The 17,246-nt window shown below is 61.5% G+C and overlaps 2 protein-coding genes across 3 annotated transcripts in view; one reads left to right on the top strand and one right to left on the bottom strand.

Moving 5' to 3' along the window:
• Positions 1 to 649: 649 nt before the first annotated feature.
• On the top strand, positions 650 to 6,106 carry FCHSD1 (FCH and double SH3 domains 1). The gene is made up of 18 exons (XM_031506006.2): positions 650 to 670; positions 925 to 1,022; positions 1,338 to 1,383; positions 2,211 to 2,284; positions 2,514 to 2,658; positions 2,734 to 2,870; positions 2,945 to 3,008; positions 3,103 to 3,231; positions 3,389 to 3,511; positions 3,591 to 3,686; positions 3,763 to 3,870; positions 3,974 to 4,078; positions 4,252 to 4,482; positions 4,568 to 4,651; positions 4,759 to 4,915; positions 4,999 to 5,204; positions 5,308 to 5,544; positions 5,705 to 6,106. The coding sequence occupies exons 1-18, from the start codon at positions 650 to 652 to the stop codon at positions 5,768 to 5,770; spliced, it is 2,127 nt and encodes a 708-aa protein (XP_031361866.2). The 3' UTR covers positions 5,771 to 6,106.
• Positions 6,107 to 6,896: 790 nt separating this feature from the next.
• Positions 6,897 to 17,246, bottom strand: part of RELL2 (RELT like 2) — a 17,031-nt gene continuing 6,681 nt past the window's right edge. For both annotated transcript variants that reach the window (XM_077786715.1, XM_021548081.3), the window contains exons 2-7: positions 16,767 to 16,980; positions 15,021 to 15,083; positions 14,878 to 14,941; positions 14,431 to 14,619; positions 8,619 to 9,294; positions 6,897 to 7,112 (exon numbers count right to left, since the gene is read on the bottom strand). In XM_077786715.1, the coding sequence (XP_077642841.1) occupies positions 7,080 to 7,112; positions 8,619 to 9,294; positions 14,431 to 14,619; positions 14,878 to 14,941; positions 15,021 to 15,083; positions 16,767 to 16,974 (1,233 nt within the window). In that variant the 5' untranslated portion in view covers positions 16,975 to 16,980 and the 3' untranslated portion in view covers positions 6,897 to 7,079. The remainder of the gene's footprint in view (positions 7,113 to 8,618; positions 9,295 to 14,430; positions 14,620 to 14,877; positions 14,942 to 15,020; positions 15,084 to 16,766; positions 16,981 to 17,246) is intronic.

The following is a 17,246-nucleotide window of genomic DNA, read 5'->3' as shown; positions in this document are numbered from 1 at the left end:
GTCCCCGTGTCCCTCTCTCTCATATCCCCGTGTCCCCGTGTCCCTCTCTCTCATATCCCCGTGTCCCCGTGTCCCTCTCTCTCATATCCCCGTGTCCCCGTGTCCCTCTCTCTCATATCCCCGTGTCCCCGTGTCCCTCTCTCTCATATCCCTGTGTCCCCATGTCCCTCTCTCTCATATCCCCGTGTCCCATGTCCCTCTCTCTCATATCCCCTGTCCCCTGTCCCCTGTCCCCGTGTCGCATCGCCCCGCGCACACGCGCACCACCGACCGCCAGGCGGCGCTGCAGCCCCGAGGGGCGGGGCGCGCTGGGCGCGCTGGGCGGGGCTCCCTGTGCGTCACAAAGGGGCGGGGCAGAGGGCGGGGTCGATGGGCGGGGCCTGAGGCGTGTCCGTCCGTGAGAGTGGGCGGGGCCTGATGGGGCAGGGCAGGGGCGGGGCGGGGTCTGTGGTGGGCGTGGTCTGTGGGGCGGTGTCTGGGTTGTGTGTTGTGGGCGGGGTCTGCTGTGGGCGGGGTCTGCGGTGGGCGGGTCTGTGGGCGGGGCGAGGCCGCCCGGCAGTTCCGGGCTGGGCACACGCGGGCCGGGGCGGCGGCGGTCGGGGACCGGCGCCGGGATCGGGCTCGGCGCCGGCACCGGGCCAGCGCAGCGATGCAGCCGCCGCCGCGCAAGGTGAGCGCCGGGCCGGGCCAGGCCGGGCCGCGCCGGGCCGCGGGGCGGGTCACCGGGGCCGCGTCCTCCCTCGCCGCCGTGTCCTGCAGCCGTGACCGAGACTCGCCCCTCGCGCAGCCTCCCGGGGCTGGGGAGGCGAGGCCGCGGCTGGGTGGCACTCAGGAGTGGGGGCGGGTGGGCAGCGGGTCCCGGCAGGGCGGACAGCGCGTCCCCGCGCCCCGTGCCCGCCGGGGCTGAGCGGGACCTTGCCGCAGGTGAAGCTCACCCAGGAGCTGCGGGTCCATCTCCTGGAGCAGCTGTCGGGCCTGCAGAGCAAACAGCAGCGGGACGCCGAGCTGCTGGAGGACATCAGGTAGGGCCCGCACAGGTGACGCTCGGGTCAAGCTGAGAGCGGGCAGCTCATCCCGTGTGTGCGTGTGCCCAGGCGGAGATGAAGCAGCTCGTCCCACGTCTGTGTGCGTGTTCCCCAAACTGAGGCCGGGCACGGGTGGGCCAGGGAGCGGGCACGGCTCACCTTGAGCCTGTCACCTCGAGGTCATGGGCTCCATCACCCCCTGGGGTGGCCTGATGGGGACAGATGGTGGCAGGGGATGGTGGCAGCAGGCGATGGGAGGGATCCCATCCCTGCCCCTCTCTGTGTGTCCTCTCGTGTCCCCTCTCCCCCCAGGTCCTACAGCAAGCAGAGGGCCACCATTGACAGGGAGTACGGGCAGGTAAGGATCTGCCAGGGGATTTGGGATCACCCTGGGGGGGCCCAGGCCCCACCCTGCCTGCCTGGGGCAGGAACTGGGCACGGCCCCACGCCGGCGGAGGGCAGCCTCGGAAATTACCGGAGCGTGGCTGCTCCGTGCCGGCCCCGGAGGGTGGTGGCAGATGGCTCATCCTGCCGGGAGGACCCTGGCCACGTTCAGCACCCGCTGGGGACTCTGCTGAGCTCAGCATGGCCAAACCTTGGGTGTTTTGGGAGCCTGGAGGGAAAACCTTGTGGCGGGAGGAAACTGCTGGACTCTGCTGTCTGCTGGGTCATCGCAGGGCGCTGCTCTGAAATGTCAGTTTGGTTTTGATGTGAGATGTCCCTGCAGTGTCCCTTGGGCATATATTGCAGCAGAATTGTGTCCCCCCTTCCTGCAGCTGGTCACTGTGTCATTCATCTCCCTCACACCCCCCAGGCTGGGGGTGACCATCCTTTTCCCCAGGGTTGGGGTCTTGCTGTGCTTGGCTTTGCTGGGGCTCCTCTACTCTCTCTCTGTAGCCAGTGTCCCTCACTGATGTCCCCTTGCAGGTGCTCTGTCCCAAAAGTCGCAGCGGGGGGTGGTCCTTTTGTTGAGGTGGCTGCCCCCAGAAAGGCTTTGTCATGGGGAGCACGATGGGAATCCTGCTGACACCGAGCCATGGGGATGTGTCTGTGCTCTGCGGGGCCACGTGTGTGTCCCCAGGTCCATGGGGTGGGCAGCCAGGGTGGGGCAGCCCAGTTTTGGGCCCTGAGGGGGGTGGTGGGTGCAGGGTCGGGCGGTGCCGGTGATGCCGGGTCTGTCTGCAGGCGCTGCAGAGGCTGGCCAGCCAGTTTGTGAAGAGAGACTGGCAGCGGGGCCGTGGCGAGGCTGGCGACTCCAGGTGGGCTGGGGACAAGCAGCTGGGGCTGGCTATGCCTGCCCATATGCATCCCCACTTGGAGATGCTTAATGCCAACCAGGATTTGGGTGTCACCAGGACAGCTGTGGGCGGGATGTCCCCAATTCCAGGGCCCTGCTGGGACTGGGGGTGCTGGCGGTCCTGCTGGGCATCCCCAAAAGCTGTCACAGGGCAGGGAGTGCCCGGCCCTGTGTTAACCCTGTGCCCACAGGAGCGTGGCCGCTGTCTGGAAAGGCGTCATCGAGGGGACGGCACACGCCGGGCAGGTCCGTGTCACTGCCTCCGAGAGCTACCGCGCCCTGGCCGCCGAGGCCGCCCGCAGCGCCCGCCTCTCCAAGGAGAGGACGCTCAAGAAGGTACCGGGGCAAGGACATGTCCCCTGCGCCCGGGCGGTGGGGACAGCTGTCCCCCGCAGCTGACGCTCCCCGCAGGGCATCGAGAGGCTGCAGAAGGCGCAGGTGGAGCTGCTGGAGACGGTGAAGGAGCTGGACAAGGCGAAGAAGCAGTTCAGCCACCTCCAGCGCAGCAGCGAGGTGGCCAAGGACAAGGCGGCCGATGTGGAGGCGCGGTGAGTGGGGGGCACGGGGCCGGGGGCTGCCGTGGCTGCGGGGTGGTCTCACACCCCCCTCCCACCCTCCCCAGCCTCCGCAGGAGCGACCGGCGGATATTTCACACCAAGGCCAGCCTGCAAAAGCTCAGTGCCAAGGTCGGTGGCGCGGGGGTTGGCAGGGTACCCACCTGGGTGGATACAGGGGGACGCGGGGCACCATCGCCAAGCCTCACTGCCCACATCCCCACAGTTCTCAGCACGGCTGGCCGAGCACTCGAGGCAGCTGGCAGGGGTGCAGAACGAGTACAGCTTCGCCCTGGTGTCTGCCTCTGCCCACCTGGAGCACTACCAGCGTGTGGAGCTGCCTGCAGCCATGCAGGTAGGAGATGCCCAGACCCCCCGTGCCCCTTCCACGGAGTCCCACAAGGAGCATCTCCCCATTGCTGGCACAGGGTCAGGGCTGGCAGCCCTGGGGGCTCAGGGATGCTCCAGTGGGGGCATGTGGCAGTGCTGAGGGGGTTTCCTGCTTTCCCCAGGCACTGGATGGAGACCTCTATGAGCGGCTCCGGGAGCACTTGTCGGCCGCCAGCCGGACGGAGGTGGAGACCTGCCGGGCCACCCGCGACTGGTTCCAGGGCATTGTGGAGGCATCTGCACGGGTAATGGGGCTGTTCCTGAGCTGGGTGGGACACGAGGGCACAGGTAAGCCCCCCACCCCACACTGCTCCCCTGCTGCAGGTGTGCCGGGAGCAGGACCTGCTCCTCTTCCTGCAGGACCACCCCGCCTTCTCCCTGGCGCCCGAGCAGCGCTTCCAGCTCACCGGGGTGGAGGAGGTAAGTGGAGGGGGTCATTACAGCAAGGTGGGGGTCTGCACAGCCACCCCCTTGTCACCCCCGTGTCCCTGCCCAGGTGTGCCTGCTGCCACCAGCAGACGACGGGGCCAGCCTGGAGAAAGAGGCGCGGCGCTGGGCCACGCGGGTGGCCCGGGAGCGTAAGAACAGGGCACACAGCGAGGAGGTGGGTGTTGTCCTTCCCCACAGAGCACCAGGGGGTTCAGGGAGGGGCTTTTGCAGCCCCTCACCAGCTGCCACCACCCTCTGAGCTGTGGGTGCCCACCCAGGTGCTGCAGCGGCTGGAGGCCAGGCGGCAGCAGGGGCTGGAGGCGGAGGCGGCGGCTGTGGAGCGGCAGATGGAGGAAGTGAGGGAAAACATCCGTAAGGCAGAGGTGGGAGCTTGGGGTGGCATCGAGGTCTGTCACCCCCATGGTGAGGGATGTAGGGACAGGGAGGGGTGGTGGCTGGGATGCTGGGGATGCCGCCACGCCTGGGGATGGGGGCGATGGGGTTGGGACACCACCCGTGATATCCTGGGGACTGTGACAATGGATGGTGTCCCCAGGTGAGCCGAGTGAAGGCCGAGGCACGGCTGGCTCTGCTGCGGGCAGCAGGGCTGGACGTGGACGCCTGGCTGGCCGGGGCCATGGTGGGGACAGGCGAGGAGACCCCCACGGGGCTGGACCCGGGCGAGTTCGATGACTACGAGGACAGTGATGAGCCGGATGAGGACGATGAGCCTGGGCCTGCTGCTCGCTCCTACCCCTACACCTGCCGGGTGATCTTTGGCTACCAGGTATGGCCCTGCCTGCCCGGCCTCACCCTGCCTGCCCAGGGATGGCACCTCAGCCTCTCTGCCACTTTGTCCCCATCTCCTGCAGGGCTGCCAGGCGGATGAGCTGTCCATCAGCCAGGGCGAGGAGCTGGAGATCATCGAGGATGGGGACGCAGAGGAGTGGGTGAAGGTGGGAGCAGGCTGAGCCCCCCTCTATACTGGAGGACACCTTTTGGAGGTCCCCAGGCTGGCCCCACTCTGGAGCCTGGGATGTTCACGTGGTTTCTGCTTCCTCAGGCTCGGAACAAGGCTGGGCAGGTCGGCTACGTCCCCGAAAAGTATCTGCTGTCCGTGGGGTGTGACTTGGGGGCTGGGCTTGGCCCCCCAGGCCCCTCTGCCTTGCAGCGCCAGCTCTCTAGCATCATGTCTGCAGAACTGGTGCTGGAGCCTGGAGGTGGGTGCTGGGCATTACCCCCACCCCAGGGAGGGGGGGAAGGATCCAAAGGGTGCTGAGCCCCCTCCCCGCCCTCCCCACAGCCTGGCTGGTGCGAGCCCTGTACGACTATGAGGGGCAGAGCCCCGAGGAGCTGAGTTTCCCCGAGGGGGCCATCATCCGGGTGCTGCCCCGCGCCGCCGGCGAGGTGGACGATGGCTTCTGGACCGGCGACTTCGACGGCCGCGTCGGCGTCTTCCCCTCCTTGGTGGTGGAGGAGCTCACCGGGGCCCGGGAGGCAGCCGGGCAGGTTGGTAGCAGGAGGGTCGTTGTGTCACCCTGGCACTTCCACGAGTGCTGAGGTGAAGACCCCCTTCCCGCCATGCCCATCCCTCTTGGCTGTGTCTTCCCAGGAGCTGCCATCACCATCCCCTCCACCCTTCTCCCCTCCTGGCCTCGCGCCCGGGGCCAGCCTGGTGCCCAGCCCTGCTCCTGAGACGGCGCTGGGAGGTGAGTGCTGGGGAAACTGGGAGGGGGCTGGGGGAGCCCGGGAAGCCAGGCTGAGCTGCTGGGCCCTCCCAGGTTGCCGGCAGGATGGCACGGGCAGCGGGCAGAGTTCTCCAGACCTGGCAGCCACGCGCCTGCGGCCGGTAAGTCCCCACAGGGATGCTGTGACCCCAGAACCTGCCCCAGCCTTTCTGTAATGGAGCCTCCCATGTGTTTTGGGGGGTCAGAAGGGGGATGAGTGGCCTCAGCATGTAGGCACCACTTCTCTCCCTCTCCCTTTCCCTCTCCTCTCCCTCTCTGCAGCTCCGTGCGCCGCCCCCGCCGCCCGGCAGAGCCCCCGAGCCCGACCCCGAGCTTCACTTCAGCTGACCCTGTGGGTCCCCCCAGCCCCCCGTCCCCCAAAAAGCTTTGCCCAAGCAAACCACCACAGGCTGCTGTCCCAGCAGCAGGGGCTGGAGCTGTCCCATGCCCTGAGCTGGTCTCTCCAGGGGCTGCATCCTGCCCAGTGCTGCTTGCAGAGTGGTCCTGCATCCCAGTACAGCACCCCACAGAGCCCCTTTTTTGGGGTGTCCAGTGCCACATCCAGGCCCCATCTCACCCCCCTCCTGCCTCTGCCCGTCCTGCCTGGCATCGCCCGTGCACTCCCAGCCCTGGTTCCTGGGGGGCTCATCTCTGGACCCTGCCAGCCCCCACAGCACCTCCCCACAGGCAGGAGCGGGCGTGGGGGGGCTGTTCCCAATAAATCAATAAATCCCGCTGGCCCTGGCAAGGGGTTCAGCAGCTTTAATGGTTGTAGCTCGTCTATGTACAGGGCGTTACACACCGAAGCTCGCGCGGCCCCGGGGCTGCCCGCTGGCCTGGCCCGGGGCCATCCTGCCCCCGGGGCCGGGCTCCGGCCCCTCCTGTCCCGGGATGGGGCCGGGAGCTCCTCTCTCCGCCAGCATGTCCCAGGGACCTGCCGGTGCAGGGTTTGTGCCTGTGCCCGCTCTGCGTGGCAGGGGTGCCCGGGGGGCTGTGCTCTGTGCTGAACGTGCCGGGTGGGTGGGGGGTGCTCCCCACCGCCCCGGGGGGGCTCAAGCCGCTGCCTCCATCCCTGCCCCTCGCCGCGGCCCCCTCTGATCCTTCCCCCGGGGCTGGGGGGCCACGGGGGCAGCGGGCTCTGGGTGCTGTCCCACCCCTGCCAGGCCCGAGGGTCCCTCGGGGGTCTCCGGGGAGGGTGCGGTGGGTGGTTCTCGGGTACCTATTGCCAATGGGATGAAGGCTGGCGCCGAGCGCGGTTGTCGGTGACGCCGGCGCGTCGCTCCGGCCATGCCAAGCGCGTAGCTGCCCACCCGGGGCCGGGCACGGCTGCCCCGCGGCCGCCCCACGGCAGAGCCCCCAGCCCCGAGGGGTCCGGGGGCTGCGCGCCTCCCGTGCACGCTCCAGCCGGGAGCGGAGAGGAGCTGGGGGAGAGAGGCAGGACAGGGCTTGTCCCCACAGCCATGCCACCTCCCCACCACCCACAAATGGGACTTCCCAGAGTCTTTCTCCAGGGGGCCAAGCACATCCCGACCCCCTGGAGAAAGAGCTCGCCCTGTCTCCATCTGCAGCACCAAGGTGAGACCCACCAGGGCAGGGACACTGAGTGCCCTCCCACCCCCCCACACATTGTCCCAGGGGCAGGGGACGAGCACTCACGTCACACACGTTCCTGCTCCGTGGCACTGGGCTCCTGTGGGATGGAGGAGGGATGTCAGTGCTCCCAGGGGCTGGACTGGGGCTCTCCCTTGGCCACAGCAGTGACCCAAGGGGCAGAACTGCACTGAGTCTCCAGGAGCGACTACAGCCCAGGCACCATCTCTGCCCTTCCCCACCACCTGCAGGACGTGAGGAGCAGCAGCCAACCTCCCTCATGCTGGCTCTGACTGCGACTGAAGGCACGGGGGAGGGTCCAAGTGGCACCAGGGCTTGGGGACAAACATCCCTGGGATGTCCTGTCACCGTTCTCCTGGGACCCTGTGTCCTGCAGCACCCCAGCACCACGGGCAGCAGCCAGGCAAGAGCCTGGCACTGCAGAGGGGGCAGACATCGCCATGTGCCTGGGCTTGCCCTGCACCTAACTGCTTCCCCAGGGATCAGAGGGATTCCCAAGGCTTAGTGGGCCACTGGAGGTTCTGTCACCACCTCGCCAGGTCTCTGGGGAAGGGATGCAGCCCATCAGATTGTCCTGCCATGCTGCCCTTCCCCATGAAACAGCTCAGACCTTCCAGCCTGGTCACCAGAAAGCAAAGAGGGAAACAGTGGGATCCTGCTTTGTCCTTAACCAGCATCCAGCCAGGCACCTTTCCAAGGCCTCTCCCATGCTGACCCAGTCCTGCCCCGTCCCACCCCCTGCCAAGGACTGCTGGCATGTGCAGAATCAGCCCCAAGGGATCTCCATGGCTTTGAAGCATGCCAGGAATTTTACCCAGGCATTTGGCTTCCTTTTTCTTCCAAGGGCTTTGCCACGTGTGCTCTGGTCTGGTTTTGTAAGGAAAGTCAAAGCCCAGCTCCTGGAGCTTCTGACACTACAATGGGGGGTGTTTCCCAGCCCCCTTCCAGGAAAATCACCTTTTCCCAGCTGCAGAACCACAAATGAGTGCATAAGCCTGTGAGTGAAATTCTGGGTGTCTGAACCACCACCAGCAGCCTCATTTGCTCACTGGTAACAGCACAGAGGCAATTCCAGGGAGAAAATCCCCTGGAGCTTCCTAACCCCTCCAGCAAGGTGGTTGGGTGGGATATTGGGACGTAGCAGGGATCTCCAGGCAGGGTGGGCTTTCCTCCTCTCTGAGCACAGCTCTTCAGGAGCAGGGCAAAACAGCCAAGTCCACTTGGCTTTGCCATTTCCCGGCCTTCGAGGTAAGAAAGGCTCCTGGAGAAATCTGCCCCTGCCTGTTCCTTACTGGCCACACTGGGCCCTGTTGAGGATACCGTTTTGGGGACACCACGTGCAGCAGTGGAGCTCTCCCAGGTCAAAATCCCAGTGGATGTCCCCAAGAGCTCAACCACAAAGGAAAAGGAGTCCCTTGCCAAGGGGAACCAGCAGCAGGTCTGCAGCACCTCCCGCTGCCGCTGAAGCACAGTGGGACATGTCACAGTCACTCCACTGCCTCAGACATTGGAAAATGAGCGGGGAAAAGCAATTTCCCTCCAGCCCAGGGGACCACCTGGTGGATCGGGAAGAAGAGGAACGTACCTGCTGCTTCCCATCCTCCCCTCCGGACTGTTTCCTGCTGCTGTCGTCTCTGCCCAGCTCATCGGCCTGTTCCTGCAGACTCAGGCTCCCGTGAATATCCGACACTTCATCCGCCGACGCCAGTCCCATCTCCTCCAGGCAGACGCCGGCTCCTTCCCTCGCCAGCTCTGCTGGGATGTTGGGACTCGACGCTCCCAGCGCCGGCATGCTCATGAGCCTTCGCTGGCGGCTCGAGCTCCCGGGAGCAGAGCCAGCATCCTGCAGGGGCCCCACCGGGCCAGACTGTGCCGGGCCAGGCCCCACCGGGCCGGACTGTGCCGGGCCGGGCCCCACCGGGCCAGACCGTGCCGTGCCAGGCCCCACCGGGCCAGACCGTGCCGTGCCAGGCCCCACGGCCGCCCGCCAGCTGTCGCGGCTGCCGGAGCTGGCCGGTGTGTTGGCGGCTGGGCTGGCGGACAGGCTCTGCTCCGCGCTCCTGCCGCTCTGCGTGCCCGTCGGGATGGCTCCGTTCTGCAGGCCGGCCGTGGGGACAGTCCCGTTGAGAGCCCGCTCCCGCTGGAGCATCTCGCTGCTGTGCTCCAGCTCCTCCGTGCTCGGCTCCCGGCTGCCGGCGGGCAGGACACCGTCCTGCTGCTCCTGCACCGACGGCTTCTTCCCGATGTGTGTGACACGGAACCTGGAACGGGGGCAGGACAGAGCAGTTTTTCCGTGCTGTCCCACCGCTGGATTCCCAGCTCGCCTGTACCTCCAGCCCCGCATCTCCTCTTTGCCGTGATCTCCAGCCTTTCTGACCCATTCGCATCTACACAAGCCATGTTCCCAAACTGATTTTTCCCCTTCATTTTGAGCAAAACAAACAGAAAGAGAAGGATGGGTTGTGCAATCCAGATCTTGGCTGGGGCAGAGCTTGTGCTCCCAGCAGCGAGATGGAAATGCTCTGAGACAAGCTGGGTGACAGCGCGCCCTCAGTGAGGGCAGGGACAGGGTTTTGGCAGTGATTTGGATACAGGGATCAAAGGCTGGAGAGTTGTTTGGTTAAAATCTGCCAAAGTACATTTTGCACCATCCCCTGAAGGGGCAGATGGGACCTGAGTGTTCGCCAAGGTTCCACCATGAGCAGGTAACAGTTCAGAGCTCCTGGGTGGGCAGGAGAAAAGCTGCAGAAATGGGTCTGACACCCTCAAAATGTGGATTAATAATCAGAGGTGGTGCAACATTGCACGTGGGGAGAAGAGAGGGGTTAGGGAACATAGAGTCATGGAATGGCTTGAGTTGGAACGAGGTCCTAAAAGATCATCCAGTTCCCCACCCCTGCCACCCCCCCCCCCATGCCATGGGCAGGGACATCTTCCCTTCAACTGGTTGCTCCAAGCCCCATCCAACCTGGCCTTGGACACTTCCAGGGATCCAGGGGCAGCCGCAGTTTCTCTGGGCAACCTGTGCCAGGGTCTCCCCACCAATTTCTTCCCAATATCCCTTCTAACCCTGTCACTGGCAGCAGGAAGCCATTCCCCCTTGTCCTATCACTCTGTGTCCTTGTCCCAAGTCCCTCTGCAGCTCTTTTGGAACCCCTCTAGGCACTGGAAGGGGCTCTAAAGTCTCCTTGGAGTTTTCTCCTCTCCCAGTTCCCTCAGCCTGGGAAGGGTAAGGTGTCAGCAAAGCCTGAGAATCTGAATTGTGATTGTGCTTATTGTGACACACCGTGACTCCTCCTCACCAGCACTGCCAGCTGTGCTGCACCAGCAGACAGGAAATCTCCTCCACGGGAGCTGGTGCCCACCAGCCAGAGCAATCCAGGGCCACCAGTGAGACCTCGTGCAGCCCATGGCTCACCCACAGCCACTCTCACTGCGCTTGGATCGCAGAGGGAAAAGCCATTGGACCTGGCTCTGCTGAAGTTCAGCTGCGTGTCAGTGTCAGGGCAAAGCACAATTTCAGAAAGTTAAGTGCTGCTGGTGTGGAAAGATGAGCAAGACACAAAGGTGAAGCACATGGCAGCACTGCTGTTCCAAAGGAAAAAGCAGAGAGATCCAAAAGACAAGAACAGATGCCAGGAGAGTTGGCAGAGATGAAGGAGACCACTTCCAGGCTGGAGCCCAACCTGTGGCAGCGCCAACCCCTCAGCAGGGCCAGAAAGCTGCTCAGGATCGGGAGGGTGGAGAAGAGAAATGCTCCAGCTCCAGAGAAGGTTCCCATAGGACTGCTCAACTCAGGCCAAACAGCAGCAAAGGTGACCTTTCAGGTCTAGCCAGATATTTGGAGATAAGACACCAGCACTGCCATTTGGGAAGACCAAAGAATGTTCTGGCCCTGAAGAGGGACAGGAAGGGAACACAAGTGACAGAATCACTTCTTTGTAATGCCATTGAGCAACGTCAGCCTGGAAGGGTTGGGAGTGGATGGAGAGAGCAGGAAGGGTTTGGACTAGAGGGGAAACAAGAGGTAACGTAGCCAACCTCTGGCTGGTGAGGGAAAGCAGAGGAGCCCTGGCTGGCTGCCTCATCAGCATCCCTGGGATTCAGTGGGATGGGTCCCACTCTGGCTGATGGGGCTGAGGACAGAGATGTTTTATGGACAACCTCTGTCAGTCACTGACTGCTACTGGTTGAGGGAAAGCGCTGAGCTAAGTGGTAAATCATCCTATACCATACATAGCCCTGATTGCCACACAAGTTTAGAACAATTTAGGTGCAAAAAGCCCTCAGGAGGTCTCCACTCCAGACCTCTGCTCATGTCTAGGCCCCCTCCCACCCTCAAGCACTTTGCCCAGAGCCCTGTTAGGTTTTGGAAATCTTCAGGGATGGAGATTCCTCCACTGTCAGAACTCAAAATGTCCCTCAGACATTTTTGGATGCTCTGGGCCCAGGTCAGAAGCATTTGAGACCCTGGCAGGCAGCTGGAAACAGCTGTGATTTTGGGTTTGAGCCATGGAATGATTTACCAACCTTGCAGGAAGAACAAGAAGTCACAAAAATTTAGATATTAGAGTAGAAGTAGTCACAAAGTAAAGGGAAGAATTTTTGAGTGCTGTACAGGGGGGTTTGGTTTTGTACATGGGGGTCAGAGGTTTTAAGATGTAGGGATTTGGGCCTGTCCTGTCCTCCCTCTTTCTTCTTCCTTACCTCCATGTTCTTGGTGATGTTGGCACTCACAGATTGGTTTAGAGTAGAAAAGCACCATTTAATATAGGTAATAGGCATTGGGGAAAAACTGTAACCATGTCACAAGTAATGTACCATATAAAAGATAGAAAAGCACCATTTAATATAGGTAATAGGCATTGGGGAAAAACTGTAAACATGTAACATGTAATGTCCCATATAAAAGAGAGCAGCAGCCCTGGCGGGGAGAGAAGAAGCAGTCGGGGTCAGAGAGGATGTCAGGGTGTGTGTGTGCCTCTGCCTGAGCTGTGAGCAAACCACAGCAGCCCCAGAAGAAAATCTTTTAGATAACTCACAATAAACTGCCTTGAGACCGAACAACAGAGACTGCTGAGCCTTTCTTTGGAAGGAGGGTTGGAGGAGAGATTCTTCCACCACATGGAGTCACCCACAACCTAGGGTGGGCTCCGGCACTTCACTCTTGAGGGCCCTGTCAAGGGCTGCACCATCCTCATGGCACAACAGTTTTTCCTTGTATCTTTTCTGGATTTCTCTTGTTGTAACTCATGGCCATTGACTCTTGCCCTTCCCAGTGCAAATCTCTGAGGAGAGTCTTGTTCCATCTTCATTTAAATTCCACACACCCTTTGGGAACTGGACAATTAGATCAGCCCTTTCTAACTCTCCAGGCCAAAAATGCCTCCTCAGATGCCCCATGCTCCAGCCCTGGATGATCTTGGTGGACTTCCACAGCTCCCATCCTTTCCACTCCTTGGGGATGAGCCTGTGCCTACCAGGGCTCATTCCATGCAGGAGGGGGCTGGATTCTCAACCACTGTGTCCAAAGCAAGAACAATACCAAAAATACAGGAGAACAAGACCTGAGGGTGTCTTTAACTCCAGGGATCAGTTAAAGAAGCCCTGTTTTGTAGGGTCAGTGCTAGGACAAAGTACTTCAAGATATTTGCCACAAATAAGACACAGGAAGGGCAATCCTGGAAAAATCATCCAGGATCTGGAAGAAAAAAGGGGCCAGCTTGGAAATAAGAAGTAGGATTTGGAGGTGGGATCGTACCTCATGGGCACATAGGTCCCTTAACAGCTGGACCTTGTACCAAAGAGATTCAGGATTGAAGATAAAGCCTTGGAGAAATGCCCTGTGGAGAAGGCTGGTGTGGGGTGGGATATTACAGGGTTAAAGAGAAAAAAACAGGAATTGCGGGAAGGTGCCTTTGGGAAAGAACATCTTCTCCAGCACTCCGAGTGCTGAGAGGAGGCTGGGAAGAGCACGGACACAGGACATGGAGGAGTGGATGGAGCTGGGCACCAGCCAGGGAATGAATTAGCGGTGAGTACACCACTGTGCAGAGCCCTGGCCTGCTGGGCACCACCTCCAAGGACAGCAACGGGCACGGAGGGAGCCGGGAGCTGGCAGTGTCCAGAGATGTGATCCGAGCTGCAGCTTGGCCTGGGGAGGTCCAGCAGGTCTCCCTGCTTCTCCAGCTGCCCAGAAAGCCCCAGCTCACCTCCCTGCTGAGGCTCCTGCCCATGGCGGTGGAAAAATACACATGACAGGACAGAGGGAATGGTTTCCCGCTGCCAGAGGGCAGAGATGGATGGGATATCGGGAATTAGGAATTGTTCCCTGTGAGTGTGGGGAGGCCCTGGCACAGGGTGCCCAGAGAAGCTGTGGCTGCCCCTGGATCCCTGGAAGTGTCCAAGGCCAGGCTAGATGGGACTTGGAGCAGCCTGGGACAGTGGAAGGTGCCCCTGCCAGGGCAGAGGGAGGAATGAGATGATCTTTGAGGTCACTTCCAATCCAAACCATTCCACGATTCCATGCCCACTTTGGCTCAGCATTCCCATGAAATGACTGTCTCTCTGGACCACAACATGAAGTTTCATCAAGGCCCAGGCCCTGAATGAGGGCCTTGTGCACAATCTGAGCATGACAGAGCTTTGTGTCTCACCACGGTGGCCATCCAGGGACCAGCAGTTGCTTGTCACCCTGCCCCAGTCTCCACAGCCGGAGGGAGCCAAGCCCAGGAAGACTTTCCTAACCCTTTCTGCTGGAGAATGGGGCAGCCTGGGCAAGCCTTCAGACAGCTCTACAGGTTAGTGACTACACAGAGACCACAGGAAGTCCCTTGAGGTGAAACCAGGTGGGGACTGGAAAGCATTTGTGGGAAGTATCAGGAACACTCCCCTATTCTTACATCGCTGCCGTGTCATCTAATTACAGACATGGTTGGAGGCAGCAACCTGGAGCAGCACAGCCACTCTTTCACTCTGAGCAGGCTGTGGCTTGCACCTGGGACATGCTGTCCCCTCTGTTCCCCCAGTGAGGTCCCTGAAGCCCCCAGCTGGGCAGCAAGGGCCCTGCTTGCACCGAGCTGGGACAGTGGAAAGGACACGGAGCTGGGGCTGTGCCCAGCACTGACTCAGCAGGAAAACCCAGCTTGAGTCACCTTCCCGGAGAAGGAGGAAAGCCACCGGTGCATCACGGCCTGCCACATCCCACAGGCATTGCCAGGTGCAGGAAGCACCTGGGTGCTCAGGAACTCCAGCTGCAGAGCTCCTGCTGGGGCATCTCCGTGCAGGACAGCAAGAGAACCTTGGGCACGCGGGAAGGGGGAAGGAAAAGGGGGACTGAGGAGAGCCCGTGGTGCTCATTCCAGCAGGGAAATGTCTGGCAAAGCTCGTTTGGGTACCTGCCCACTGAGAAGACGGTGGTCTCTCCGGGATGCATCCTGCTTTTGCCCTCCTTGGAGCGCCCCTGGCGCTGCAGCGGTTGCCTCTTCCTCCTGCTGCAGTGGATGCAGGGGGCCTGCGTGGAGCCCAGGTGCACCGTGTGGTGATGTGGTGGGCCCCCGTCCTGGCTGCTACTGTGGGGACAAAGGCTGAAATAGAAGAGGACAGGTTGTGTCACCTCCGAGAGACGCCCTGGTGCAGCCCCACTGCAGCAAGCCCTGGGAGCAGCAGCTCTGGGGGGATCTCTGCTGGGGACAGGAATGAGGAAGAGCTGTTCCACTTGACAAGGGGTGAAGCACTCCTCAAAACCCTCAGGAGAGGGGTGGGAAGATGCTTTGAGGCAGCTGGAAAGGGGCTGCTTGTCCCTCACTGTGGAGTAGCCACAAGTTGCTATGAGCTTCCCTCACCTGGGCACTGGCACTGGCATCTCTTCATTTTCCCCCAACATCTCCTTGAGGGCCTCCACATTTGCTGAAGAGAGAGGGAAAAACAGGAATGCATCAGCCAAAGTGGTCAGTATGGCTCCGGGCCGACCCATGGAAGTGCTCACCTTCATTTTGGATGATGATCTTCACGATCTTCTCCACGGTGTCGTCATTCTTCTCGGCCTCATCTGAAAAGAGACAATGTGGCACTGAGAGCTGGGATTCCAGGGCTCCACTCATCCCTTCCCAGGAGCAGCTGCATCAGCAGAGTTGTTGGAGAAACCTCAAGTCTCCTGTCACACTGGGAAGACACTGGGGAACACCAGATCCCTCATCCTGGAAAAGAAATGGCTGAGCCAGCAGCTGCGTGTGCAGGGAGAGGGGGTTGTGTTGCTCCTTCAGAACAGAGGAGCATCTGGAGAACTGAGATGGAAACAGGTTCCAAAAAGTCAAAAGAGGAGGGTCCTTGCCCAGCCCTGGAGCCCCTGGCTGCAGGATGCTGCAAGTGCTCAAGGTTCCAAGGGTAAACAGGACACGTCCACGGAAAATAAACCCACTGGGACCCACTAAACACAGAAATGGGGAACACAGTGACAGGGAGAGCACCAGGGCTGCACACTATTAAAAGCTTTAAAGACTGTTCTGAGGAATCTTGGCTGGTGCCTGCTTTGTTGTGGAGTTCACCCACAGCTTTCAACTCAACCTGCTTCCAGCCACTGTTGGAGGCAGGAAGGAAGGAAGGAAGGAAGGAAGGATGGATGGATGGATGGATGGATGGATGGATGGATGGATGGATGGACCTCCAGCCTGGTCAGCAGTGTGAGATGTTCCTGTAAGCAGGTTGGAGCTATAGTCTGGCAGGCAGCTGCCTCAAAGGCTCCAGGGCTGGTAGCATGATTTTGGAAGCCCATGGAGAGGTGTCCCTGGGCTGTGGTGTCTCCAGAGGGCAAGGCCCTTCCTGGAAGGTTCAGAGACTGTCTCCATGTCACATACAGCCAGGACATGCAGAGGAGCACATCATGGACACCTGGAAGCTCTGGCTGCAGCCATGGATGTGCTGAGGAGCCGTGTTTCCCTCCCAAGCACCGGCAGCAGCAGCAGGAGGTGCTGATCCTCCCCAGCACTGCCAACGGCACGCGGGAGCTGGAGGAGTTCTGTGGCACCATGTGGCTGTTCTCAGCCTGGGAAGCAGCCGGAGGAATGAATGTGTGTTCCCCACTTCAGCAGAGACTCAGGAAAGCACCGAATGACAGAGCTCGCTTGGGCCAGGCACCCACGCTCGATGCAGCATTCCCAATCCAGCCACCCCAGAGCCACTTGCAGTGCCCTGAAGCCAAGGAAAAAATTCCCTACAGGTCCCTTCCCCTTCTAGCAACAGCCCTGCTTCTCTGGTGTGCATGAACACAGCAGGGACTAGAAGAAGACATGACCAATAACAAACAGCAGCTGGCTCCCTGCCAGACATCCTAATGCCAGAGGGACCGAGGCGCTTGTGCTCCAGCTGGGAGAGGTTTTCCTTGAGGAAACAGGGGTTATGACTGAGATGCTGGGCATTCAGCAAGTCCTGGGTGTTCATCAGAATTACCTTTTGGTGATAACGCTCCTTTGGGAAGGGCCAGGCACTGGTTCCCACCTCCCTGTCACCGCCAGCCGTTGTCAGCTCATGGATCAGAGGGAGCCCTGGCCCTCACACTCCTGATCCCCAGAGAACGCGCTGTTCTCACCTCCCAGCCCCTTTTCCCAACGCAGCCACACGTGACAGGTAACCCTCCCAGCCCCATCCCACGTCCCAGAAGGGTGTATGAGGAGCACCAGCCCACACCAGGCACAAGGCCGAGCCCCCAGCGAGCCCCCACAGCCCCAGCACTCACCATCCTGGAGCTCCTCCACCTCGTCTTTGTCATCTGGGTCAAGATCGTCCCGGAAGGTCCGGCACCGGTAACCCTTCTTCTTCAGGACATGGCAGATCAGGAACCCCACCAGCCCCATGATGAAGAAGACAAGGACAAGGAGGAAGACCACAGTAATGCCGTGCTGGGGGTCTGACTCCCCATCGCTGGGGTGGTGATGGTCTGACATGCGGATCTAGGAACAGGGGGAAGGCAGGTCAGAGCCGTGGCGCTCACCCCCACCCTGTGCCCATCCTCCCCTTCCTCCCGGGGGCAAGGGGCAGCCCCCAGCTGGGGCGGCTGCCCGGGGCTCAGCCCTCGCCCCGCAAGGTCCGGCGAGGTGCGGGGCCGCATGGAGACAGGAGCGGCCGGAGGTGTCTCCCAAGGACACCGCTGCCCCGCACGGCCCCGGCAAGAGGCATCCCAAGGGCAGCGGCGGCGGCAGCGTCCCCGGGCTGCGGC

This window comes from Lonchura striata, chromosome 15, assembly GCF_046129695.1.
Source record: "Lonchura striata isolate bLonStr1 chromosome 15, bLonStr1.mat, whole genome shotgun sequence".
NCBI lineage: Eukaryota > Metazoa > Chordata > Aves > Passeriformes > Estrildidae > Lonchura > Lonchura striata.
The sequence above is the reverse complement of the archived record's forward strand: the minus strand, read 5'-3'. Positions and strand labels throughout refer to the sequence as shown.